Consider the following 26,797-nt stretch of genomic DNA (forward strand, 5'->3'; position numbering starts at 1 on the left):
TCTGCATTATGGTGAGTTGAATGATTTAATTTTATATTACAATGTAATAATAGAAATAATGCGCTTCAATCATCCTGACACCATAACAACCATGGTGCCGGGATGATTGAAGTGATAACACCAGGTGTTTGGAGTATCTTTATCTGCTGATTGTTAAACTTTCTAGAATACACATATTTCTATTGTGTAGGATCTGGGGCTGCTTTCCCTCTCCCTCCATCCCTCGTTCATCTCAGACGCTAACCACACATTAGAGCCACTCCCACTATTTTGCTGAAACCACGCCCATTTTTACCAAGTGGGAGGGGTCAAAAAGGAAGGGCGGGGACTGGCGCCCCCCCATCCTAAAACTTCATGAGCCGCCACTGCCCCTATGTCTATTGAACGTACTTTTGGCCAAGCATGAAATACATCAACTCGTAAAAACAGCAATATATTCTATTTTTGTTCTTAGGTTTAGCTTTTTTTTTTTAATGTAAAACATAACTGGACTAAAGGCTGTTTTAATACTTGCATGAAGCTGTATATTAATGATCAAGAATATCAAGAATATGAAATCCCCAGTTTCAACCAATCACATTTTAGTTTTAATCAAGTTATCACATTTTGAACAACAGAAAAAAATATCTTCATTTGGTTGATTTGGGTAAGTGCCCTTTGCATTAAATAATCAAAGGCTGGGAAGACTGTTAATAAGGGAGCAGCTGTGACTTATACTTCCCAAGCCAGGAAGATTGGCTCTTCCACAAATGCTTTTTCTATGACGTCATCTCTTGGTGGGAGGTCAGCAATTACAAGCTAATGCTGCTAAGTTCTGGAATATGTCCAACACCCCATCTTGCAAACAAGATCAGAGTAGAATCTGCCAAGATGGTGACAAACATGGACAGTGTGGCTGATCTAAATTACTCAAGGGAGATTTAATCAAGTCTGTCTAATTATATGAGTGGAAAATTAAAACTCTGAGCAGATGCTCTCCTCAACCCCCGAGATATTACGCCCGTCATGAGACGTGCTGCTTTGGCTTGCATCGGGCATGGAGAGAAGTAATTAATATGCCAGTCATTGCAGCCATGTTGGCAAAGGATTTATGGATATCCTCACAGGCAATGTTCTAAGAACAGGTCAATAAGCCCTTACCTTGTGCAGACAGTTCCAGAGGAGACTTGAAATCAATCCGGTGTGGACTCATTAGATTTTTCAAATTCTGGAAAAGCTTAAAAAGATAGATATTCAAATCAACCCAACTGGAAAAATGAATCAAATGGAAAAGAGATAAAAATACTAAATAAAATATTAGATTTAAAAATCAAGACCACCCAAAACTGATATTTAATACAAATTACAAAAGAAGAACCACAATGGAGAATAAACTCAATTTTTTGTTGCCAACATCCCAATATTTTGTATAGTTAAAAGAAGAGATTACCCCCCGGGGGGGTACCCTCTTCTTTTGGATATTTAAACCAAGAACCTTTCTTTGTCTCTTGGACCTTGTTGGTGAGATATTGGCTCATCTGCTGTAGCCATTATGAGGGGCGCTTGGCATCCATCCCTGCTAAAAAATTTCTAATATTCAAAATGTAACAGGACATCCAGGAATACACAAATCTGGGCATGAAAGGGAAAAACTCCCAGGTAAACAGGAAGTCTAAAATTCAGACAGGGAAGTCTTCATTCATAACTAGAAAGAACTTCTGAGTAAACTAACCTTTTAAAATAACACTCAAGTTTTGTAGAGAACTTAATGAAGATGATGCTTATACTGTGAAGGAAATATTACAAGACCACTTAAAGTGTAAGTAAACCCCCTCATCGTTTTCAGCCATGGAAGCTGCCATCTTTGCCTCTGTTTATTCTACAAATGCTATGATTCTGCACATGTGATCAGTTATGACACCAGCCATTGGAAGTTTTGGCAGTTTGGTTGAGAGCACAACCAATGGGAGTGTTTCATTTCTGGCACGTGCCGGAAATGAAACTGTTTTATGGATGGGTTTACTTCCGCTTTAAGGCAGAAAGACTATTCAAATTTTTTCAGAATTTTAAATAATCACTCATAGAAGCTACTTTCATAAATTTAACAGTATTAAAAAGCCTCTTGTCACATTAGTGCTGTGCAAGCCTTCTTTAACCACTTGCCGACCACCTACCACAGATATACTGCGGCAGGTCAGCTCTATTGTGCGAAACGACGTACCTGTACCTCATTTCGTGCAATAGACACTGGAGGAGGAGACGTGCTGATTGGACAAAGCGAGAGCCAATCAGCGGGTCCGGCGGACCCGATGCCTGCTGGCCTCCCGCGATCGCTCCCCAGAGAGACAGAATGGCGATCTGCCTATATAAACAAGGCAGATCGCCGTTCTGACAGGGAAGAAGATAGAGATCTTGTGTTCATGCTAAGCAGGAACACGGATCTCTGTCTTCATCCAGTCAGACCATCCCCTACACAGTTAGCAAGCACCAACTAGGGACACACTTAACCCTTTGATCGCCCCTGATGTTAATCCCCTCCCTGCCATTGTCATTAGTACAGTAACAGTGCATATTTTTAGCACTGATCACTATAATAATGTCACTGGTTCCCAAAAAAGCATCTGTTAGGTGTCCGATTTGTCCGCCGCCATCCCGCTAAAAATCGCATATCACCGCCATTACTAGTAAAAAAAAAAAAAATGCCATAAAAATATCCTATAGTTTGTAGACTCGATAACTTTTGTGCAAACCGGGTTTATATTTACCAAGAATATGTAGTAGAATACATTTCGGCCTAAATTGATGAAGAAATTCAATTTTTGACACTGGATATGTTTTATAGCAAATCTTTGAATTTTGAAAAAAAAAAATCTCTTTTGTCGCTATTTTGTTTATAGCGCTAAAAAAATAAAAACCAGAAAGATGATCAAATGGCACCAAAAGAAATCTCTATTTGTGGGAAAAAAGGACTTAAATTTTATTTGGGTACAGCGTCGCAGGACCGCGCAATTGTCAGTTAAAGTAACGCAGTGCTGTATAGCAAAAAATAGCCTGGACATTAAAGTGTAAGTAAACCTCCCTATCGTTTTCAGCCAAGGAAGCTGCACATGTAATCATTTATGACACCAACCATTGGATGGTTTGACCCTTTGGTTAAGAGCACAACCAATGGGAGGGTTACATTTCCGGCACGTGACAGAAATTAAACTGTTTTATGGATGGGTTTACTTCTACTTTAAGGGGAGTAAAACCTTCCAGGGCTGAAGTGGTTAAAGCTGAACTCCAGGAATTCAGCCACATTCTAAAATTTGCTGGCTTACTATGGGTTAAGTCCAATGAGGCGCATGCCACCTTGTTGACTTCTCTAAATTTCCAACTAACAATTTTACTGAGCGCTGAGAGTACAGCAATACCTATACTCCCAAAGTTCTGATAGCGGAGACGCAGATTTCTCACATGCCAGCCCGCCCCTGCACGATGCTGCATATTCACAGAAGTCTTTGTATTTTGTGAATAGGTTGACATAATACAACGTACTGTGTGATTGGGTAGAAGGAGGGGAGGGGCGGGCAGAGCTTTTGCATGAGACTCTGCAGCTCCAGGAGCTGAGACCAGAAGGTCCGGCGTTGGAGTACTGAAAGTAGAGTGACAGCTGTACTCCTGTAAATTTTAGAGATAAATACACATGGTGGTAAGCACCTCATTGAATCAAACTCCTAGTAAGCAAGCACATTTTAGAAAGTAGCTAAATTCCTGCTTTAATGCCATGCTGTATAGGAGCAGGACTGTTGTAGACTAAGAAGGGGTAGAGCAAGGAATATGCTAGCTTTCTTTTTTTTTTTTTTTTTTTTTTGCTCAGTCAAATTTAGGATTATTTAGATTCTTCTTATTATACATTTAGGAGTACTCTGTTTAGTATTAATACCTATACCTTAGGTAAGTGCTAGAGTAGTGTTTTTGTGTGTACTACCAGTGCAGGTAAATTTAGGCAGGCCTAGCTGTGCGCTAGGCCTGTTTGTTTTTGATCTGGGGGCAGGGGAGTGGTTTAGTGTAGCAGCAGGTGACTGACATGTGCTTCAGCTCTCTGGTGCCTCCTTTGTTTCCAGTGAGAAGGTTCTGGAAAAGAGGTAGGGCGGAGGGCTGGAGTGACATGGGGTGTATTTGGGAGCCCTGACCAATCCCCAACTAGGATTGACAGGGGGCAGGCCTCCTAGATATACCCATGATCAGCCTGTTGTGGGAGGAGTTGTCGGGTGGAAGAACTGAGATGACAGTGTTAGACTGTCACGGCCTTTGAGGGAATGCCCTTTCTGGTGGGGGTGAACTAATGCCTGTAGCTCAGGAGCTAGGAGGGAGCCTTTCTTTACACGATCATTGAGAGATGTCCTGGAACAGGAGCAGGAGGAGGACAGTTGGGAGCACTGCCGGGAAAGTCATTCAGGAGGGATCCATGCTGGGGTCAGTGAGTGAGAAGCACAGGGAGACATGGCAGGATTGGATGTGGAGCCAGAGGGAGAGACGGTGGTGTTGTTGAAGTCGAGTCACTGCAGCCAGGAGGGTTGGCAGGATTTGCAACAGACTTGCTGGGATCAGTAGTCCACCAAGTAACAGTCAGCACAACTATCTTTTTCATCTAAAATGGTTGCTACCACAGAGGGGACTGCAGACCCCCGCCTGCAAATGGCTACTAGGAAAATGTTAGGACTTATTCAGAGTGAGGCCTAGCCATGTGCTAATGGTGACAGAAATCTAGAATTGGACAGTAGAGGAAAGCAAGTGATCTCAAGTAGCGTGTTGGAGGAAATGTGAAGTAGCAGAGACTGTCAGTTTAGATTCAACTACCTTTATTTCTACTAAGAAAGAATTTGGGCATCCCATGTCCTTTTTCCCCATCCAAGTTTAATCCCCTAATAAAAACAACAAAAACAAGCAAGTGACTGACTGTTCATTGACTGGAGGAAGTGTGCCTAAAATGGATGTCTGACCGAGCAGGGTGATGTGTGGACCTAGAAGACGCAGCGACCCCACGGGGCCACCGCTACATTAGTATGTTTATTATGCCATACCTTTTCACCATTAGGGTTTCCTAAGACGTAGCACCCCATGATATGGATTATATTGGGTTCTGGGTTGGTTTTACTCATCAACCTGCTAAGCTTTCTCCAGAACCTATGAAAGAAAACAAAATTAAATTAGCTATCATTAATAGGATCTGTACTTACATGAAAAGTACGGCATACTTCCAATGATTGCATATTTTAAGTCATTATTGCTGTTTACCTTAATGTGGCTTTCACATAATTAAATGCTTGCTCTTTCATCTAATTGTTTTTTTTTTTTTTATAAAAAATACAAAGATTTGTTGATTTCTCACTTGAGGAAGCAAACACTCAATTCGGAATCACTCTACTTCCCTTTACGGATTGTGGAATAATATATCAGCAACACAGGGAATACATGTACACCGTTTTAATTATATATGTGTGTATATATATTATATACACACACACACACACACACACACACACACACACACACACACACACACACATATATATATATATATATATATATATATATATATATATATATATATATATATATATATATATATATATATATATATATATATATATACAGGGCCTTTTTTTCTTGGAGAATAGGAACTCCCCCCGTCTGAGTCACCCCTTGTCTCTGCCCCTACCCACCTCTGACCACCGTCCCTTGATTCCACCCCCTACCCACCTACCAATACTGCCCCTTTTAGAGAATACAGAACCAAGTATCATTTTGTGGTGCTAAATCATTTGTATGGAACATGTTAATCATAAAAAGAAAAGCGGTAAAATAGATCCCCTGCAGCCAGCAACAACAGAATCCCAGCAATAGACTCCCCCAGCAACAATGGACTCCACCCCAACAACAATAGATTCCCTGCAGCAACAGTGAACCACCCACAACAAAATATCACACCCGGTAACAAAATATCCACTCAAGCAACATTAGACACAAAATCAGATCCCCACCAGTGACAATAGATCCCCAGCAGTCAATATCAATACACCCTTCAGCACACCCCACATCCCATGATATTACATACATTTAGTGCTGGAGGTGCCGGAACTGCGTTCCTCCACGTTCCCGCTGAAAAAAAGCCCTGTGTGTATATATATATATATATATATATATATATATATATATATATATATATATATATATATATATATATATATATATATAATTTTTTTATATATATACACACACAATGGGGACGGAAAGTATTCAGACCCCCTTAAATTTTTCTCTTTGTTATATTGCAGCCATTTGCTAAAATCATTTAAGTTCATTTTTTTTTCCTCATGAACCTCTTCAGATCTGGGCCATTGCAAATGATGGCAACAGCGCGGATCTAAATTGCCGGGACGACGTCTATTGACGTCGTCCCGTGCACGAGCAGCCTGTGCGCCCCCTACAGGGCACGCTCGGTGATCAGCGAGTCTATAAGACTCGCCTGATCACAGATCAGAGTAATGGGTCAGTCCCGACCCCTTACCACATGATCAGCTGTCAGCCAATGACAGCTGATCATGTGATGTAAACAGAGCCGGTAATCGGCTATTTTTCCTCGTGCTGACAGCGTGAGGAGGAAAAAAAACCCTGATCACCGGCGGCCATGATCGGGACATTAGTCCCGATCACGGCGATCATCTATCACATAGCAATAGGCAGCAGTGCCGCCTACCAGTGCCCGCCAGCGTCACCCATCAGTGCCATCCATCAGTGCCCACACTGCCACCCATCAGCGCCCACAACAGTGCTGCACATCAGTGCCACCTACCAGTGCCCATTAGTGTCACCTACCAGTGCCCATAAGTGCCCATCGGTGCCGCCCATCACTGCCCATCAGTGCCCCCCATCAGTGGTACCTATCAGTGCCCATCAGTCCCACCTATCCGTGCCACCCATCAGCGCCCATCAGTGGCCATCAGTGCCGCCTTATCTGTGCCCATCAATGCTGCCTTAACTGTGCCTATCAGTTCCACCTTAACTGTGAATATCAGTGCCGCCTTATCTGTGCCTATCCGTGCCCATCAGTGCAGCCTATCAGTGCCCACCAGTGCCGCCTCATCAGCGCATATCAATGAAGGAGAAAAATTAACTGTTTGCAAAATTTTATAACAAACTATTAAACATGATTTTTTTTTTTTCAAAAATTTCCATCTTTTTTTTTTGTTTACAAAAAAATAAAAATCCCAGCTGTGATTAAATACCACCAAAAGAAAGCTCTATTTGTGGGAAAAAAAATGATAAAAATTTCATTTGGGTACAGTGTTGTATGACCGCGCAATTGTCATTCAAAGTGCGTCAGCGCTGAAAGCTGAAAATTGGTCTGGGCAGTAGGGGGGTTTAAGTGCCCAGTAAGCAAGTGGTTAATGTACACACAGCACCCCATATTGACAGAAAAACACAGAATTGTTGATATTTTTGCCGATTTATTAAAAAAGAAAAACTGAAATATCACATGGTCATAAGTATTAAGACCCTTTGCTGTGACACTCATATATTTAACTCAGGTGCTGTCCATTTCTTCTGATCAACCTTGAGATGGTTCTACACCTTCATTTGAGTCCAGCTGTGTTTGATTATACTGATTGGACTTGATTAGGAAAGTCACACACCTGTCTATATAAGACCTTACAGCTCACAGTGCATGTCAGAGCAAATGAGAATCATGAGGTCAAAGGAACTGAAGAGCTCAGAGACAGAATTGTGGCAAGGCACAGATCTGGCCAAGATTACAAAAAAATTCTGCTGCACTTAGGGTTCCTAAGAGCACAGTGGCCTCCATAATCCTTAAATGGAAGACGTTTGGGACGACCAGAACCCTTCCTAGAGCTGGCCGTCCAAACTGAGCTATCGGGGGAGAAGAGCCTTGGTGAGAGAGGTAAAGAAGAACCCAAAGATCACTGTGGCTGAGCTCCAGAGATGCAGTCGGGAGATGGGAGAAAGTTGTAGAAAGTCAACCATCACTGCAGCCCTCCACCAGTCGGGGCTTTATGGCAGAGTGGCCTGACAGAAGCCTCTCCTTAGTGCAAGACACATGAAAGCCTGCATGGAGTTTGCTAAAAAAAAAACACCCGAAGGACTCCAAGATGGTGAGAAATAAGATTCTTTGGTCTGATGAGACCAAGATAGAACTTTTTGGCCTTAATTCTAAGCGGTATGTGTGGAGAAAACTAGGCACTGGTCATCACCTATCCAATAAAGTCCCAACAGTGAAGCATGGTGGTGGCAGCATCATGCTGTGGGGGTGTTTTTCAGCTGCAGGGACAGGACGACTGGTTGCAATCGAGGGAAGATGAATGCGGCCAAGTGCAGGGATATCCTGCACGAAAACCTTCTCCAGAGTGCTCAGGACCTCAGACTGGGCCAAAGGTTTACCTTCCAACAAGACAACGACCCTAAGCACACAGCTAAAATAACGAAGGAGTAGCTTCACAACAACTCCGTGACTGTTCTTGAATGGCCCAGCCAGAGCCCTGACTTAAACCCAATTGAGCATCTCTGGAAAGACCTAAAAATGGCTGTCCACCAACGTTTACCATCCAACCTGACAGAACTGGAGAGGATCTGCAAGGAGGAATGGCAGAGGATCCCCAAATCCAGGTGTGAAAAACTTGTTGCATCTTTCCCAAAAAGACTCATGGCTGTATTAGATCAAAAGGGTGCTTCTACTAAATACTGAGCAAAGGGTCTGAATACTTAGGACCATGTGATATTTCAGTTTTTCTTTTTTAATAAATCTGCAAAAATGTCAACAATTCTGTGTTTTTCTGTCAATATGGGGTGCTGTGTGTACATTAATGAGGAAAAAAAATGAACTTAAATGATTTTAGCAAATGGCTGCAATATAACAAAGAGTGAAACATTTAAGGGGGTCTGAATACTTTCTGTCCCCACTGTATTTTTTAATGGCAGCTATAGATGCAGGGCGTCATGCCTAAAGGTGGACCCCACTGTATGCTTTGTTTTCCTGAGCATATTTATTTAGTAAATACAGGAACAAGCAGAAAGCTCCCAACACCTGCTTATCATTGGAGCAATAACAAGTGGCTCTATTTTATGGGCACAAGTGGCTGCATTTTATGGGCACAAGTGGCTGCATTTTATGGGCACAAGTGGCTGCATTTGACGAGCACAATGAGGATGCAATTGATGGGGGGGTTCAGTATTTTTCATTTTTTTTGCGCCCCCCCAAAAAAATTTGAGCACCAGCCGCCACTGGTAGCCGACAAGCCTTTGTAATAATGAAAATAAAATTCCTCTGCATTTAAACCCCCCCCCCCACCCGCTGAGTAACATTTAAATCGTCAGACAGATTTCACAGTCTGCTCTTCATACATCAAAGGGTCAGGGTGAGCACAAACCCTTCCGTTCCCTACGTCATTAACCTGCAAACATTTACTCCTGGCTGAGACCACAGCAAGGAGAAAATTAATGAGAAGTGAGAATGCGGAAAGAACTAATTATCCACGGTCCTATTTCATGTGCAAACACTTGGCTGCGCCCGTGCTGTAATAAACCCGTCTGTATACAGACAGACAATATTGGCATATAATGGAACGTTGTACAGGGAAACTTAATTGGGCTTTTGTGGCATTCTGAAGTCATTGGAATACATAAGAAAGGGTATTTCCATAGGGATAGCAGGCAGTGTAATGGGGGTAGGAATATTCAACTTACTGAATAAGATCCTCCTCCTTCTCCACTTTGGCAAAAGTAGCGACTTTATTTTTTAACAGGTAGAGGTAGCCAGGTCCCCCCTGGAAGAAGAGCAGAGGGGGTGAGGAAAGAAACATATAAAAGGGGTATACTTTTTTTTAAATTGGCTTACACAACTCTCCCACAGATTTAACTAAATTAATGTATATTTCTTTTACACTGTGACCTTTGTTGCTGATGTATTGCATACTGCAGCAGTAGAATTTATTATCATCTGTGCCTCTATACTGAGAAATCCTTTAAAGTGGATGTAAACCCAATGTCATCCTTTCTAAACTACTGCCATAGTGGTTATCTATAAGGATATATATGCCTCCTGCATGTATCTTTACCTGTCAAATGTCTCCCCTCTGTCTGTTATTAGACCGGAAAAACTGCATATTCTGTGGGTGGGTCTGTTGTCTGGAGCTCAGTGGGTGGAGTCGTGATGTCAGTAGACTCCCCGCCCACCTCTACACTCCCCTTGTCAATATGCATTTTCTCCTGTGTATTTCTTACACTGAACTTCTGCTATGATCTCTAACATCCAGTGAAAAGACAGGAAAATAACCACATGACTTCAGCATGCCAAATCATGCTGAGGTGTGGAACATCCAATCCTTGCAGAGCTGCTGAAGAAAGGAGTGGGGGAGGGAATTAAAAAATAATGCATGTCTTAGGCTAGTGCACGAGATGTAAATCACCTGTCACTCACAGCAAGGGGGAGGATTTGACATAGTTTTTCTCTGTTTGTCAAGTTTTATCTCACTGAACAATAAAAGAGGATTGCTCAGAGCTGGATTACCTCTTTGTGGCAAGACTGGGCTCAAATGATAGGAAATCGTATACTCTACATTATGACAAAAAAGAAAAAATTTTTTTTTTAAATTTCGGGTTTACATCCACTTTAAATCCTAGGAAATTGGATGAGGGCAGAGAGGAGATTACTGGAGGAACATCTCTAAGCAGAAAATAGTAAATGGAAGAGATGCACAACTCCATCAGACAATATACAGTTTAAAGCTGACGTTTAATCTGATTATATTTTGCCTTTCCCTGGTCCCCCCTTTCCCTGTCATCGAATCTTTTGAATACCTTATTTTAGACCCAGTGATATCATTACTAGATTTCTGTGCTTTTCTATGCAATGCAGGCAGATCATGGCAGATGGGAGGGGCTGGCAGGGTGTTGCACATAGCTTCCTGAAAACATCACAGCATCCACCTCACTACTCCTCTCATAAACCCTCAGCCTTGATGGGTAAGTGTCAGTCGGGAGGAGTGGCTGTTCTCTGGGCAGGCTGTATTTGCATGTAGAGCACCCCAGGTAACACCCACATGCTGAGACTCTATGACTGAAAGAACTGAAACTTGGATACTTTTTTTTTTTTTTTTTTTTACTTCCTAAGAATGAAAAATACAGTAAGGCTGGGGAGGAAAGAGCTAGATAATGCTGGACATCTTCCAGCCTGAAAATGATCTGGGCTCTATCTGACTTGCTGCAGTCTAATGAACACTATGAGAAGAATAATATCTATGCGTACAAGTATAATTCACAATAATAGGTTTTTACAGATTTCTGTGTAATACATAACTTGATCAGATACCTGGCAGAAAATGAGCATCTCTCGGATTTTGCACCCTTTTCTGTATACATTCAGCTTCTTCTCAATCTCCTCTGTGGGGGAAAAAAATTAAAACTGTGAGCCTGTTTTGTGGTCACAGGAAGATAAATGGTGTGACACTTCTGCTTAAAGTGGAACTTCACCCTCCTCTACCACGTTTGGCACATTTATCTTTTTTTCTTCTTGGAAGTGGATACTTATTTTTTTTTTCAGGTACCCACTTCCGCCGGAAGCACCTAGACCAGTGATGGCGATCCTTGGCACCCCAGATGTTTTGGAACTACATTTCCCATGATGGTCAACTACACTGCAGAGTGCATGAGCATCATGGGAAATGTAGTTCCAAAACATCTGGGACGCCAAGGTTCACCATCACTGGCCTAGGTGATTCCACCGCAAGTTCTCCCCAACAACACCCTCACAGGAACCAGGAGGCTGTGGGACCGTTCGACATGCGCAGTGGGAAGCCGGCTGTGAAGCTGCAAGCAGTAACAGCCGCCTTCCCACAGTTAACGCGCCGGGGACCTAAGACGAGCGAAGGACTGGCCCGGGTATGGACCGCACTGGATCCTTTGACAAGTAAGTGTCCTTTTTATTATTAGTCAGCAGCTACAGTATTTGAAGCTGCTAATTATTTTTTTTTTTTTTCAAACAGAATTGAAGATCCGCTAAAACCAACACTTTATGTTAATGGTAGGCCATACACTTTAGGTAATATCCAGTGAATAGGGGTAGCCAATGCTGAAGAAATTAACTATCCAGCAGGTTGAGCTCACTAGACCAGCCACCACTCAAGTATATAGAACGGTTCTAAACATTTGACTGTCTCCCAATAACTGTAGAAATGTTAGAAAAGTGTGTTGAGAACAAAACTAAGAGGATTCTACAGTTTATCAGAACACATTTGAGATATATTAGATTTAGGCATACCTATGTAAAAATGGCAAATATCAATTCAGATATGTAACAAATAGATTCCAATAAACGTCAGAATCATCTTCAAAGTCAAGAGTCCTTCTCAGGCTTTGTTCACACTAGAGTACAGAGCGGCTCACTGTAGGGGTCTGGTTTGTCTCCATTCACCACTTAAGGTCTGATTTCAGCTCATATTTTTTACTGAATTCGGACCTGAAGCGGACCAAAAGATGCACAGGATCCCCGTGCAATTAGCACCAGAGCCGGTCTCTGGAAATGTGTGAACTGGCTCCATAGAGAGCGGGGCACAATCTCCTGCTATGCAAATTGGAAGCAGAGAAAGCCGCATCCAATTCGCAATAGTGTGAACCCAGCCTCACTCGCTTATTATATATTTGGCTTAAAGGATAAGTTCACCTTTTGGAACATGTTATATGTTCCACCTATATTTAGGGTGGAACATGTAACATGTTCCAACAGCCTCTCCCTCTCTCCCCTCCTTCCTAGTGACAGCAGGGAGGCATCTTCTCTGGGCGCCCGCTGTCACTGACAATAACGTGGCTGTTGCAGCTGTCAGCTTGTCGTTTCAATGAACTACCATGACGCTATTCAGCACTCTCGTAGTTCATCGTGTTTTTCTGTCAGTGTGTATCTGCCTGCCCATATGAGATATGAGCAGACTGATACACTAATGCCCTGTACACACGACCGGTTTTCCCGTCGGAATAAACTCTGGAGGTTTTTCCGTCGAAGTTCCGACGGAATTCCGCTCAAGCTGTCTTGCATACACACGGTCACACGAAATTCTGACAGCCCAGAACGCGGTGACGTACAACACCTAGGACGGGACTAGAAAATGGAAGTTTAATAGGCAGTAGCCAATAGCTTCCGTCTCGTACTTGCTTCAGAGCATGCGTCGTTTTTGGTCCGTCGGAACAGCATACAGATGAGCGGTTTTCCCGATAGGAATTGGTTCCTTCGGAAAAATTTAGAACATGTTCTCTTTCTAGGTCCGTCAGAATTTTCGACGTACAAAGTCCAATGGGGCTCACACACGATCGAAATATACGATGAAATGCTCCTGTCAGACTTTTTCTGTCGGACATTCCGCTCGTGTGTACACGGCATAAGAAGTCCTGCATGGCACCCGCGATCTGATCACGGGTGCAATGCTTTCTTGGCTCCAAGTAAAAAAATAATAAATGCACATTTTTACTACCTGCAAAAACATGTGCATTTATGTTTAAATTTTTTTAAAGGGGAACTTATGCTTTAATTCTGACAACATTTCCCTAGGAGACAAATACGTGTTGTTATATCAGAATATTGAAATACAAAAACTCTACTGATGACTAATAGAGTTAATAATCAGAACAAAGCAAAAAAAAAGGCACCCGAGAATACCCAATGCAAAAACAGAAAATAAACCAGATGCAAGGAGGCTGAAGCCACTTACCCAAGATGTCATCAAATGTTGCATGCTCATGGTCCTAAACCGCAAAAGACAATAATAAGGGTGAATAATGATCAGAACACAAACGCTAAAGCAAACTTTGTACAAGGAAGAGAGTGCAGTTTGAGGTGTACAGAAATAGCCACTAGAATGCCATAAAAAAGTGTCTACTAGCAGTACAACTGTTTTCAAGCAAACGTGTCCTGAGACATGTACAATGACTAAAGTCCACCTAAAAGTGTCACCAATCGGGCAGCTTTTGGCTTCAATACTTCCACTGCAAATCAGCCAGGGCTCCTGATCCACATACTTACACCGAATCTGTCATTCACAAAGTACTGAAGCTGTCAGATTGGCTCTAAAGCCAAGCAAATATCAACTTCAGAGGCAGATTATTGACATTATTGATAATTCTTATGACAGAGAAAATCTGAGAAACATGGAGGCTGCCATTGTTGTAATCTTCTTTTAAAAATGCCAAATACCTGACTGTTATGTTGATTCACAAGCTTCAGTAATTTCTGAGTCACTGACCTGAAGCAGGTATCAGGAGTGCTTCATTTCCTCTGATTTAACAATTTGCTTGTTCAGAAATGGTGCAGTATATTTCGCCCATGACAGATTCCCTTTATGGAAAGTGATCTCAAATCATAAAACCCAGTTGTTGAATAAATGTCTGTTTTCTGCCTATTTAAGTACAACATAATGGTGCCTACACTTTTCAATCTGACCATCTTAGGCTTCTTTCACAGGGTGATCTGATCAGGTCCGCATGTCAGTTTTTAGGGGGACCTGATTGGATGGTCCATGTACCCTATGAACCGGCGAGTGTATATGTACTTGTCTGTTTTACAACTGCCTATCTCCAATTTGATCCGTTAAAAAAAAAAAAAAAAAAGGAAGGGGATCTTGTCCCCTCCATCTAGGCAGATCAAAGAGCAGTCAGGTGTAAACAGTAAAGCGGCGGGTCCATTTACACCTAATTGTCTATAGTGCAGAGAGGGCTGTGTCTTGTGTCCACTCTGCATAAACTGAGTGGCTAGGGACATATCATCTGCCTGCTCTGCTTAGCTTAGCAGGGATTCAGTGGTCATTTTTAAAGATTAAATTGAAGAGGGAACAACCAGACGGGCTGAAAACTTTCTGACCGAAACTTTTCTGACCAAATTGTCCACTCTGCATCTCCCAAGACATCTTGTTCTCTAGTTACCTTATTACCTCCTCCCATGCTTGCCTTCATGACTTCTCCAGAACCTCTCCCATCCTCTGGAAATCTACCCCAGTATGTCCTGTTAGCTCTTGCCCTGTTTGTGTTTAGGCCATCATTGAAAACTAATTTATTCACGCAAGCCTACATCACCTCCACCTAAAAACTGTACTTCAGCCACCTCCATCAGACCATTCCCTGCAGCTATTGTCTTTTGTAGCACCTCCACCCCCCCCCCCCCCCTTTTAAATTGTAAGCTCCATGAGCAGGTCCCTCCTATTACTTCTGTATTGTAATTGTATGCTCTGCCTTTATATTGTAAAGCGCTATGCAAACTGTTGGCCCAATATAAATCCTGTATAATAATAATTATTAAACGACACAGAAACCATACACCAGCCAGAAAAAATATATAAGCTATATACAGTCGAATATTCAGATAGTCTTTAAAAGAATCTTTGTAAAATTGATGTGAATGGTCAATGCTGTTGCTCAATCTGCAGTTAATTCAAAGGACTGGTCAAGGGCACATTTAAAAAATTTGTTGACAAGAATTAACCACCCAATCACCTGCTGCCCATGGCATTGAATCCCTTTCCATTATCTAGCCAGCAGTAGAAGTATTGGTGACTAGACTTGCTTTGGGTAATGCTTAACTCTCAGGCAAATATGTATTATAAAACAAGTGGTGTGTTGTGCAAATAGCCCATATACTACAACAGCGATCCAATAAAAACACAAAAATATATACAGTACACATAAATGGGGCTCTATGCAAATATCAATACGAAGTAAAGAATTCTTACATAGAGAATGGGGATGATGGAAGTGTCATCTCTTCGTATTATAGTGGGAATATATTCTGCTTTGGGAACTTTGGATGATATAAGCTGCGGGGAGAATACATGATTGATTATTTTTTGTACTTCCAAGTCTCCAAACATGAAATGCATTTTGTAGAAATACGGTCAGAAAACAAAGGTGATACATACTATGCTACAGCACTTTCAGTTACTTTAGGTGAGTGATATACCTGAATATGTATGTATATATGTGCCTGGAATTAGAATTGATTACCTTTTAAGCATTATGGCCGCCAATAGATAGCAACACTGCAGCATTTTATTCAGAATACTTTGTGCCACTGCCCCACCTCCTGCCTGCTCTCCACACCATCACTAAACATCACTGGTGATACCCACTTCTCTTCCTCTATAAGGACCTCCTCCTGTTGCCCATTAATTGCCAATGTAGGCACTCCCACAGCAAGCCTGATTTCAACCCTTAAGCTGGATACACACTATACAACTTTTGTTGTTTGATTTCCTTTATATTTACCAAAACCATGTAGTGCAAGGGTCTGCCTAACTGCATACAAATTGAAACTGTTAAGGTTTGACCTCATATTATATGGTTTTGGTGAACCTAAAGGAAAGACATCTAAAAAAATTGTATAGTGTGTATCCATTTAGCATACAAGTGCCAACACATTAGAAATACATAAAAAATTAAGTGTGCCTTTGATATAGCTTCATAATGTTCTCCTTATTGAACTTCTCAGCAGTTTGAGAAGGAACCCCATGAAGGGCTATAACTCATTAAAATTACACCCCACCACAACCTATTTTTTAGTTTTGGTTAGCGTATGGAAGAGCTAGAACTTTTTGTTGCTGTAGGTGTCCCCAATGGGGAGATTTCTCCTCACTTTATGGCCCATTTCTCTCTTCCCAAAAGCCTTCTCCAAATATTCCTTGGAAAAATTCACTATGGACTGAGCTACACTATTTATCGCCTTCCTCTGGATCAACTGTGGGTGAAGGATTGTGTATATGGGATTGTATTTATTTATTTTTGGTTGAACTAGATGGACTTGTGTCTTTTTTTCAACCTTTGTAACTATAGTCACAAATGTTTTTCCAGTTTAATTCCCACTAGTAGCACAAACGTTTTTATGTCTGTGTGTTGGCAACGGGTGTAATTTTAATGGTAAGAAGGACCAATTAAGGGGCTAAAATTGTACTTGCCATGATTTTGGGTGGAATAAAATCTTCTCCTTCACAAGACATAATTTCCATTTCTCTCTCGGCCTCCCAGTTCAAATCCTCAGACTCCTCGTTCAGAGCTGTGCAGGAATTTTGCAGGTCATGGCCTGATGAACAAGAGCGCACATATAAGATAGTGAGAAATGCATGTTTTTATGGCCAAGCTGAGCGTGTGACCTGCAAGTTGTATCTGTATATAAAATGATGTCACCAAAACAGTTTTAAAACTTAAAATGAAAGTCAGGTATCAGCCAAAGCTTCTTTTTTTTTTTTTTTATAAAGTTGTTTATTGTCCAAAGCAGCAAGATATGAACAGTGATTCAATCTAAATCCCATATAATACTACTAATAATAATGTAATTATGTTTTATGTCCACGGCCAAAACCTTAACGTTTCTGATAGGACAGGGAAAGGCTGTCACTTCAGGGTTTGTTTTTCTTTTTTTGTTTTGCTGTCTGTGCCATACTAGGGAGATTTCCCTTTATTTCCTGTCCTGGAGACAAAACTGGAAGCGGGATGAAATACTTCTGAAGCCTATAAGATCTGTCCTTTCTTGAACAACTCATTCCCACACAGCGATTACCTTTGTAAGCTCTTACAAAGAGGGCCCTCCTAACCTTCTTGAATTGTATTGTAACTGTATTGCCTCTTTATAATGTAAATCCTGTATAATAATATCCAGTCTTCCTATCCTTTTTGATCACCATGTGCAAGGCATGTCTAAATTGCTTACTTCAGAGGAGAATGGCCTACAGTTAAGGCATTACAGATGTTGGTAGGATGTTGTGAGAAGAGGAGGTTGTAATGCCCCGTACAGTACACACAGTCGGATTTTCCGACGGAAAATGTGGGATAGGACCTTGTTGTCGGAAATTCCGACCGTGTGTAGGCTCCATCACACATTTTCCATCAGATTTTCCGACACACAAAGTTTGAGAGCAGGCTATAAAATTTTCCAACAACAAAATCCGTTGTCGGAAATTCCGATCGTGTGTACACAAATCCGACGGACAAAGTGCCACGCATGCTCAGAATAAATTAAGAAATGAAAGCTATTGGCCACTGCCCCGTTTATAGTCCCGACGTACGTGTTTTAAGTCACCGCGTTTAGAACGATCGGATTTTCCGACAACTTTGTGTGACCGTGTGTATGCAAGACAAGTTTGAGCCAACATCCGTCGGAAAAAATCCTAGGATTTTGTTGTCGGAATGTCCGATCAATGTCCGACCGTGTGTACGGGGCATAAGTGTTGGGGGTTTTAGGTACAGAAGGGAATAGGATGGGCATGTAAAATTATAGGGGTTGGAGTATTAAGTATGAAACAACTAGTTCAAGACTTAAGCTGAGGGTGTTTAAGCTATGCAGTTGACTTAAAAATACTCCAATGCTTACTTTCTTTGGAATCATGGATGGAGTCTGCTTTGACTGGGGTAGGGTCGCTCCAGGACCGGCTGAAGCTCCTTTCTCGGCGGTCAGCAAAAGCTGTATATGGAAAAGAGAGAATTCGTGTAACAATCTGCTTTGCAGAACATATAGATGCTTATTTCATAAGTCATACAGGTACATTGTATATTTACTGTGACTTTATCAGAATTATTTGTTCTCTGGCTTGTGGTTCAAACCAAGAACAAGCACATACTTCATGACAAACTGGTATTTCTGCTTCAATGATTGCTTGTTTTGACAACTAATGAGCTCAACCCCTGAGGAGCCACAGACACTTTTCCTGAAGTTTTTTGCTTGCATTCCCCATGTTAGACTGACAGCATTGTGCAGGGAACAAAGACACTACTGGCTAATCATGCTAGATCTCCTTTATAATTCCCAGTGCTGCTGTGTAGGTAAATACAAGAATCTAATATAAAGACATGTACACATGATTATACCAGTAATAACTCAAACTATTAAAGTCTTAATCAAATTAAATAGTGTTAAATATATAGTCATAAAATATTTAATTAACAGTAAAACTATTTGTACTAATAAGGCCTCATGCACACAGGATGTAAAAATAACGTTATGAAAACGCCAGTATCTTTGCAGTGATTTTTTTAAAACTTTTTTCAGCTTTTTTCAACGTTTTTGCAATAGCATTTTTTTTAGCGTTTATTAGCGGTTTTCCGTGTTAGCGTTTTTAGCGTTTAAAAAAAAAAAAAAAAAAAATTTTTATTTTTTTTCAATGGATCAAAAACGTTAAAAAACGTTGGTGAATGACGTTTTTGAGCGTTTATCAGCGTTGGAGCATTTTTACAGCTGAAAACGTCTCTCAGAACCCACTGGTCCTGGGTTTTTTTTACAGCTTAAAAACGCCTATGCCATTTGCAGCTCAAAAACGCCTAGGTGGGCATGAAGCCATAGACTAACATAGACAGGCCTTTTTAAGCTGCAAAAAACGCTCAAAAAAGCAGCTGTAAAAACGTCCGTGTGCATGAGGCCTAAGACTCAGGCTGTATATCATGTATACCTCAAATTGAAAAAACACTACTAAGAACTCAAGCATTTGAAATAATAGAGTATCACAGAGGGATAATAAGCACTTCTAATCAGGAAGAGTCCTCTTTACTGCGCACAAAGATTTTCCAGTATATTCAAAAAATTTCCTGTGACCAAATCGGCAATGGTTCCACAAAACTGCCTATAACAGCATGTATAATAGCCACGTTCAAACCTTGGCCAATGCAGGGAGAAATGCTCTGCAGAGTTATTAAGTGTAGACCAGTCCTAATGTATATACACTATATTACCAAAAGTATTGGGACACCTGCCTTTACACGCACATGAACTTTAACGGCGTATTAGTCCGTAGGGTTCAACACTGAGTTGGCCCACCCTTTACAGCTATAATAGCTTCAACTTTACTGGAGAGGCTGTTCACAAGGTTTAGGAGTGTGTCTATGGGAATGTTTGACCATTCTTCCAAAAGCGCATTTGCGAGGTCAGGCACTGATGTTGGACGAGAAGGCCTGGCTCGCAGTCTCCACTCTACTTCATCCCAAAGGTGTTTTATCAGGTTGAGGTCAGGACTCTGTGCAGGCCAGTCAAGATCCTCCACCCCAAACTTGTTCATCAATGTTTTTATGAACTTTGCTTTGTGCACTGGTGCGCAGTCATGTTGGAACAGGAAGGGGCCATCCCCAAACTGTTCATACAAAGTTGGGAACATGAAATTGTCCAAAATGTCTTGGTATGCTGAACGCCTTAAGAGTTCCCTTCGCTAGAACTAAGGGGCCAAGCCCAACCCCTGAAAAAAAATAATTAAAAAGTTTATATTTTTCTTTCTTGTGCCAAGTTATCAGTCATAATTTCCCATGTCCCGTCCCCACCCCCATCCATTGCCTCATTATTTGCCAAAAGCCTGCACAGAGCCAGGGGTTAACCTACTGGCAGTCAACGTCATTGGATATGCATCCCTGAAACAATGCACTGGCAGATTAATCATTAATGAGGCAAATGCCAAGGGGCATATTTATGAAGCAGGGAATGTGACTTCCACCAAACATTCACTGGTGGTGAATCAATCACTGGCATTTAAAAACACATGCACCTGGAAGATGCATCTGCATTGAATATTTGTTGAACATCAATTTCTCTGCTTTATAAATATGCCCAAAGAGTGCTGTTTATGTGTGTGTGTGTGTGTGTGTGTGTGTGTGTGTGTGTGTGTGTGTGTGTGTAGGATGCCAGAAGTGCAGTCTTATAATACTTAGGCTGGTTATGTGGTAATACAAAAGTCAGGACCTCCCACTCAGGACTATTGAAGCTTTTTGGCAAGAGCGCTGTTATCGCCTACCTTGTTACCTACAGAGAAAATTTGCTAGCATTGTGCATAGCTAGCACAAGTGAATTTTTTTTTTCTCTCTCTGCAAAAAAGGACTTTCATGGACTTTGTATTGTGTGTGTAGGCAGCAAATTGTTTCTTAGACGGTGTGAATATTACATCACCATAGCCTGTGCTCAGCCTTATGTGTGAACACATAATGATAAACTGAGCCATTGTATACCAGCACACAAGGGAATTCCTATATGAAATACCATAAAAACAGACAAAGGGCCCATCAGAGAGCAATCCTTTTCAACATTCTCCCTTTCTACTTACACTGAGCTTTCATTCTGCGGCTTCCGACCATCCGTAAATGCTTTCGGAAATTCCTGTGGGAGAGAAGAAGAGAACATTTAAAATAGGAAAAGAATGGCGTTATGTATGAACCATTATATTATGCCTTCGAGATGTGATTAAAATCTCAAATTAAACTGGGCAGCTTGGTAAGCACCTGCTCTGGTCACAATGCGATTTGTTTCACAATAAAGGGAACCTGTGATTTGTCCCTACTGGGAAAGTAATACGTTCGCCTTACTTCCACCTTCCTTGCTAATACCTTGCAAATTCCTTTCCCTGCATTCATCAGTAGGAGCAATGTGAGAAAGCTCTGCGCCAGCTTCAATTTACAACTTGAGCTAACAACTCTTTCCCCAGTGCTGAGTAATCAGTGCTGCAACATGGGAGGAAAGGGGATGGGTCACATGCTTCTCCATTCCCAGATGTACCAGTATTTATATGTGCAGCTGGAGAGGGTGACAGTTATGAGAACCAATTGCTTTGCCCTGCAATCTGGTTTGTCTTCCATTAGGACTGTACAGTACATGGGAGCGCTTAGGCCCCTTTCTCATGGGCGCCTTTGCTAAGTGGAATCTGCTTGCTCAGCCAGGGATCTCTCCGCTGATCCCCACTGAGCAGGTGGATATGGTATGCTCTTCTATGCAGAGCAGACACTGACATAGTCCCGTTCTCCTCTATGGGGCAATCAGATGGAAATAAACCGCCTGTCCATTTCCATCCCATGCCATTCGATCCGCTGGACAGATGGGGAACAGGAAAACCATCCATCTGTTTTTGGCGAACCAGATCGGATGGCGGCGCATGTCAGCAGACATGTGGTCGCTGACTTCTGCCGCTTCATAGAAGAGACTGGAGGGTCCAACCAGGTCCGCCTGAAGAACTGACAGGCGGCCCTGATCGGACAGTCTGTGTGAAAGGGGCCTTAGCCTTCTTGAACTTAATTTAGATGTTCAACCCTACAAGAAAAGGGAAAAGTCAAGTGAGTACATTTTATGGAGGTATGTATGTTTTTCCCCAATAAGTGGGTCACATGCCCAAAATATGGGTCACTTGGTCCCTGCCATAGGTGATGCTCATGCAGAGCTATCCATTATGAATTAATGACAGAGACCTATTGACTGCCATAGAAAAAAATAGGTGTCCTGATTCTTCTTAAAGTACAGATTTTGGACTGACCATTGTGGTGTGTGTGAGGACCTCAGAAACCTAAAAACTCAAGGGTGAACTCATATGCAAACCTCTGCAGAGATAGTCCATCTCCCATTCCCCCCTTGCACTTCACTTTAATGGGGCTGCCCATCATAAAGGACAAACTGAGAGGCGTTGGAGGGGGCATGTCTTAGCTAGACCTTGTCTGCAGAAGTCAACATTTGCATACTAGAGTAACTTAGGTTTCTGGCTTCCTGGGGGAGCTGGACCAGCATCTAAAAAAACTTCCAGGTCCATGCTATACAGTTCCACTGTTAGTTTGATTACTGAACATAGTAACAGGTGTACAGATTTATTCAATCTAACAATGGGTTTCAAAAAAACAAAAAACAAAGTCCCATTACATACTGAGCAGAGATTGCTGGGATAACATGTATTTGACTAAAAATCCCTATATTTAATTAATACAGTAATACAGCCTGGCAAGTAATCAGGGGATGTCTGTGGCTGTATTCACAGGAGGGTGTGGATAGTTGTAGCCATCCAGCCTGTAAAAAGTGAGAGATGATAGGCTGAAAGCAACCACAGCTCTTCATCAATGTTTGCTTTTAAATGAATGCACATGGATCCAAGCTGTCTGCATCCAGGGGCGATCATCTGTCCCTAACTGCAGGTGATCGATCAATGTGTGATTACAACTGAACACAGGCAGAAACCTGGGGCTGCTGCCAGCCTGTCATTGCTTTGTGAAGGCAGAGAGGACGCAATTCTGTGCATCCACCTGTACATCTAGGCACCGGAATCTGCTGGATTCTGGCTGAAGTCATCACTAAAATTCCACGTCAAGCAGAAACTAAAAATATGTGCTCACTGAAAATGTACTATAGTTTCATGCTGTGAAAGCTGCAGACATGGACAATTTCAGGAAAGGCTTGTGCCGATACAGATATTACAGACATAAAGAAAATGCTTACTGAGTTGCTGCTTTTCATTTTGAATGGAATTAAAGGCCAAGTCCACTAAAAACTGATATTGCAGTCCTGGTCACCATGATTGGGTTGGGATAACTGTCACTTTGTGTGTCGGAGACCACACAACCAAAATTTTCCAGCACAGGTTTGTGTTTCCTCCAGCAATCACAATCTCCTAAGGCCCCATTCACACCTGGGCGTAGCGTTTTCAGGCAGAAAGTCGTGCAATTTTTACAGCAATTTTGACGCGATTTTGTACAGGTCAAAAGGTCACCAATGCAGAAAAAAGAAAAAAAAACACAGAAAAACGCGCAAATCTGCCTAAAAAAAAGTTCCAGAACTTGTTTGAGCGTCAGGTGTTTTGGGGCTTCAGGCATTTTGGAGTGGAGATGTGAAGCATCTCCATAGAGAATAATTGATTTTTTTTCCCCTCCAGCGTTTTGTAGCTTCAGGTTTCAAGCTACAAAACGCTCAGGTGTGAATGAGGCCTAAAAGTCAACCCGACTAATCTTCTTACCACTGATCAACATAACAGAAGTAACAGTGGGTAATACATTTCACAGCCAACTGATAGTAGGCTGACTCCCCTGCAACTGGATTTTCAATTATTTTATGCCAACTCATCTGCAATCAAAGATTGAAATGTGGCGCCATCATTTGCCTTTGCATCTGGCTGCAGCAGTTGGAATAAACATTAGAAGACCTCACATTATTCTATTGTCAGCAACCAGGAAAACCTACATATCAGTTTTAAGTAGAGTTGGCCTTTAAGCCTGACTCCATGCAAAGCTGTCATTCCCACTGTTGTGTCACAAATGCATTCTCTTGCTACTTGCAAAATACCACATATGACATGATTACAGTTTTTGATATATGGCACTAGTAAACACCTCCTTTCTAGGACTCATGTAAACTTAATTCCATGTATAGAAATTTTTACAGTTACATTGGTCAAGCTTGACCGATGTAACTGTGCATGTACCATACCTGTGGGATCCCCATGGAGGCACTGCTACTACAGTGATCTCCTCAAGCTTCTGGGTCCCAAGCCGAGCAGCTCACCTGCTGTTTTGTGAACTCAAGAGCTGTTCAGAGAAGATGTTGCATTTTTACAAAGTGTTGTCTAGACAAGGTGGAGATTGTGGAGGTAACCTCTCCGCCTCTCCATCATGTCAATGTATCAGAGAACACCTTGCATTCACTGAGAAAATGCAAAGTGTTCCCTCAATGGCACTCGTACCAAGCAAGCAACCTCTTGTGTTCACAATGCAGCAGGTCAGCCGCTTGGCACAGAAACCAGAAGCTAGTGGAGTTCACTGGACCAGTGGTGCCTACTACAGTGATTTCCAGCTTCTAGAGGGATCCCCCAGGTATGGCACATAGTCAGACCAATGTAATTATGTAAAAATTGCCATACCTGGAATTCAGCTTTAAAGAAAGGCAGGATATGCTGGTCATTTTAAAAGCACTTAGAACAACCCTGTTATGTGCAGATGCAGAAGATAATCATTAGCTTCTTGTTGGTTACATTTTGGTCTGGTGGTGCCTGGAAAAAGTGGCAGATCATTTTCTGATTTATCAGAGGGAAAGGGAAGGCTGCTGGGAGACTTTGCAGTCTGTGGAGAGAAGGGAGTCATACAGAGAGCAGCATCATGCGGGCATAAAATCAGACGATTACATAAAGGCCGTTCATTCTGAGTTCACTTTAGAAAATGCACTACGTTGCTTAGAAGATTTAGTGAATGAATGAATGATGCTGACCTGCTTCATCAGATAAAATCTTGAGCTAAAATTGTGAATTCACCCAGTTGCAACTTATATATAGTATAAGTATATACTATATATAGTGTAGAAGATAGTTAATAATAAATTACAGAATTGTAACTCTGAGCTAACATCATTGGTGGTCCAGAGAGCTCAGTATTTTCTTCCTGACAGCCTAACATGGGTTAATACAGCACTTGAAGTCTTAACATTCCAGAACAAATGATACATAAAAATGGACTGACAGGTCCCCTTCGTCAAAATATGGCATTAAGCAGCTGCCATTGTGAGGGCTGCCGTACATTAGCTCCCAGCAGCTCTGTGATTAGGGGCCTGTGCTGTGGGTGTCAGAAATAGTTACATGCAGATTTGATTATACTCAAGAAAACAGCGGGAAGATTTTCCACTTGAACACATCCTTTTGAAAGTGGTGAGAGGAATGACAAGACGATGATCTTGTTGTGCGGTGTGAGACGGTATGTCAAATTTTCCTTTGATACAGAAATAATGTTCCACAGCCGGTGACGGAAATTAAAAGGGGACTATCGGCAAGATGCATAAGACCTTTTATTAATAGCAGCAGAGAGGTAGGGGTGTTGCCTTTATCAACCAAGCAGGTGCTTCCTGTCATCTTTTTCTTAGTTTTGGATGGAGTATAGAATGGTCAGTGTGTTAGGATTGGAACTTTTGAGTTTTTATAAATGTTTGTGCCCTACTGTCCTGATAACACTTAATCCTCCTGCTTCTTGTACAAGCCTTCCAGGAAAGAAATGAGGGGAAATTCCCCCAGTGGGGTCACAAACAAAAATAAAAACCTGGCAGAAATATAGGTTTTAAAAAAATGTTTATATCACAAAGTCTGCTTAACCCAATCCCGCCCATCCCCGATGCCTTCAAGCACAAATTTCTGGATGATGTGTCCACCATCAAGGGCTGTCGCAGTGGCCATATGATCGGGAGCCTGTCCTGTCAGCCCACGATTATGACTAGACACCGAGAGTTGTCTGACAGCTTGGTCACTGTGAACTCACAAGGATCAAGCTCTTAGCACAGAAACCTTGGCCATCCATCACACGTGTTAGTGCCCACCCTCTTTGCCACCACATATATGCATTAGATGGGTGACAAGAAGTTAGTGTATCCCTAAGCAAAACCTGTGCTTTCAGTTTTGGATAAAATGGCTAAGGGTTAAACTCTCAGTCAAGTTTTTATTGCTTCCCCCTCAAGAAGATTCACCCATTATTTGTACTGGTGACTATTGTCCCCGAGAAAGAAATAGGGGAGAATCCAAAATTTTTGATTTGTCCCAGAACAAGATTTAAGGGAAAAGCTTTCTGCTGCATCCCTGAGGCAATAGAAAAACAGGGAAATGTCCCCATTGCAGACAGCAAAAGTCAAGTCAACCTGTATACCAGTTATAATGTTAAGTCCTGTCTAGTAGCAGCCACTAGAAGATGCCTGATCCTCATTTTTTGTAAAAAAAAGTAAACATTTAAAATATTTTTTACCGTTTCTGGAAAGGTTATATCCCTGTCAGGTTAATATTGCTCTCTGTGACCCATATTAGGCGGTTTCCATCACTCCCTGCCTTTTTTGCTCCCATAGCATTTCTATAAGATTTAAATTTTAGTTATTCAAACAGAAGAAACGGCGCACCAAATGATCAGTTCATAAGTCCATAAAACCTTTTATTATTGACAATCATGTAACAAGCAGTAGAAATACGTTAGCCAATGCATTATGAGGGCCAGAAAACCCCCCTTCATCAGGGCTGAAATTTAATTGCTGGGGTCAAAAATTCCCAAAATAGGA

General features: G+C 41.7%; 1 protein-coding gene across 2 annotated transcripts in view; it reads right to left on the bottom strand.

Annotated features, from left to right (window-relative positions):
• NSMF (NMDA receptor synaptonuclear signaling and neuronal migration factor) overlaps positions 1-26,797 on the bottom strand; it is an 86,808-nt gene that overhangs the window by 13,952 nt on the left and 46,059 nt on the right. For both annotated transcript variants that reach the window (XM_073599984.1, XM_073599985.1), the window contains 9 exons: positions 21,081-21,133; positions 18,377-18,466; positions 16,965-17,089; positions 15,747-15,830; positions 13,737-13,770; positions 11,348-11,418; positions 9,724-9,803; positions 5,046-5,148; positions 1,141-1,216 (listed from right to left, as the gene is read on the bottom strand). In XM_073599984.1, coding sequence (XP_073456085.1) covers positions 1,141-1,216; positions 5,046-5,148; positions 9,724-9,803; positions 11,348-11,418; positions 13,737-13,770; positions 15,747-15,830; positions 16,965-17,089; positions 18,377-18,466; positions 21,081-21,133 — 716 coding nt within the window. The remainder of the gene's footprint in view (positions 1-1,140; positions 1,217-5,045; positions 5,149-9,723; positions 9,804-11,347; positions 11,419-13,736; positions 13,771-15,746; positions 15,831-16,964; positions 17,090-18,376; positions 18,467-21,080; positions 21,134-26,797) is intronic.

Source organism: Aquarana catesbeiana, linkage group LG09, assembly GCF_042186555.1.
Source record: "Aquarana catesbeiana isolate 2022-GZ linkage group LG09, ASM4218655v1, whole genome shotgun sequence".
Classification (NCBI taxonomy): domain Eukaryota; kingdom Metazoa; phylum Chordata; class Amphibia; order Anura; family Ranidae; genus Aquarana; species Aquarana catesbeiana.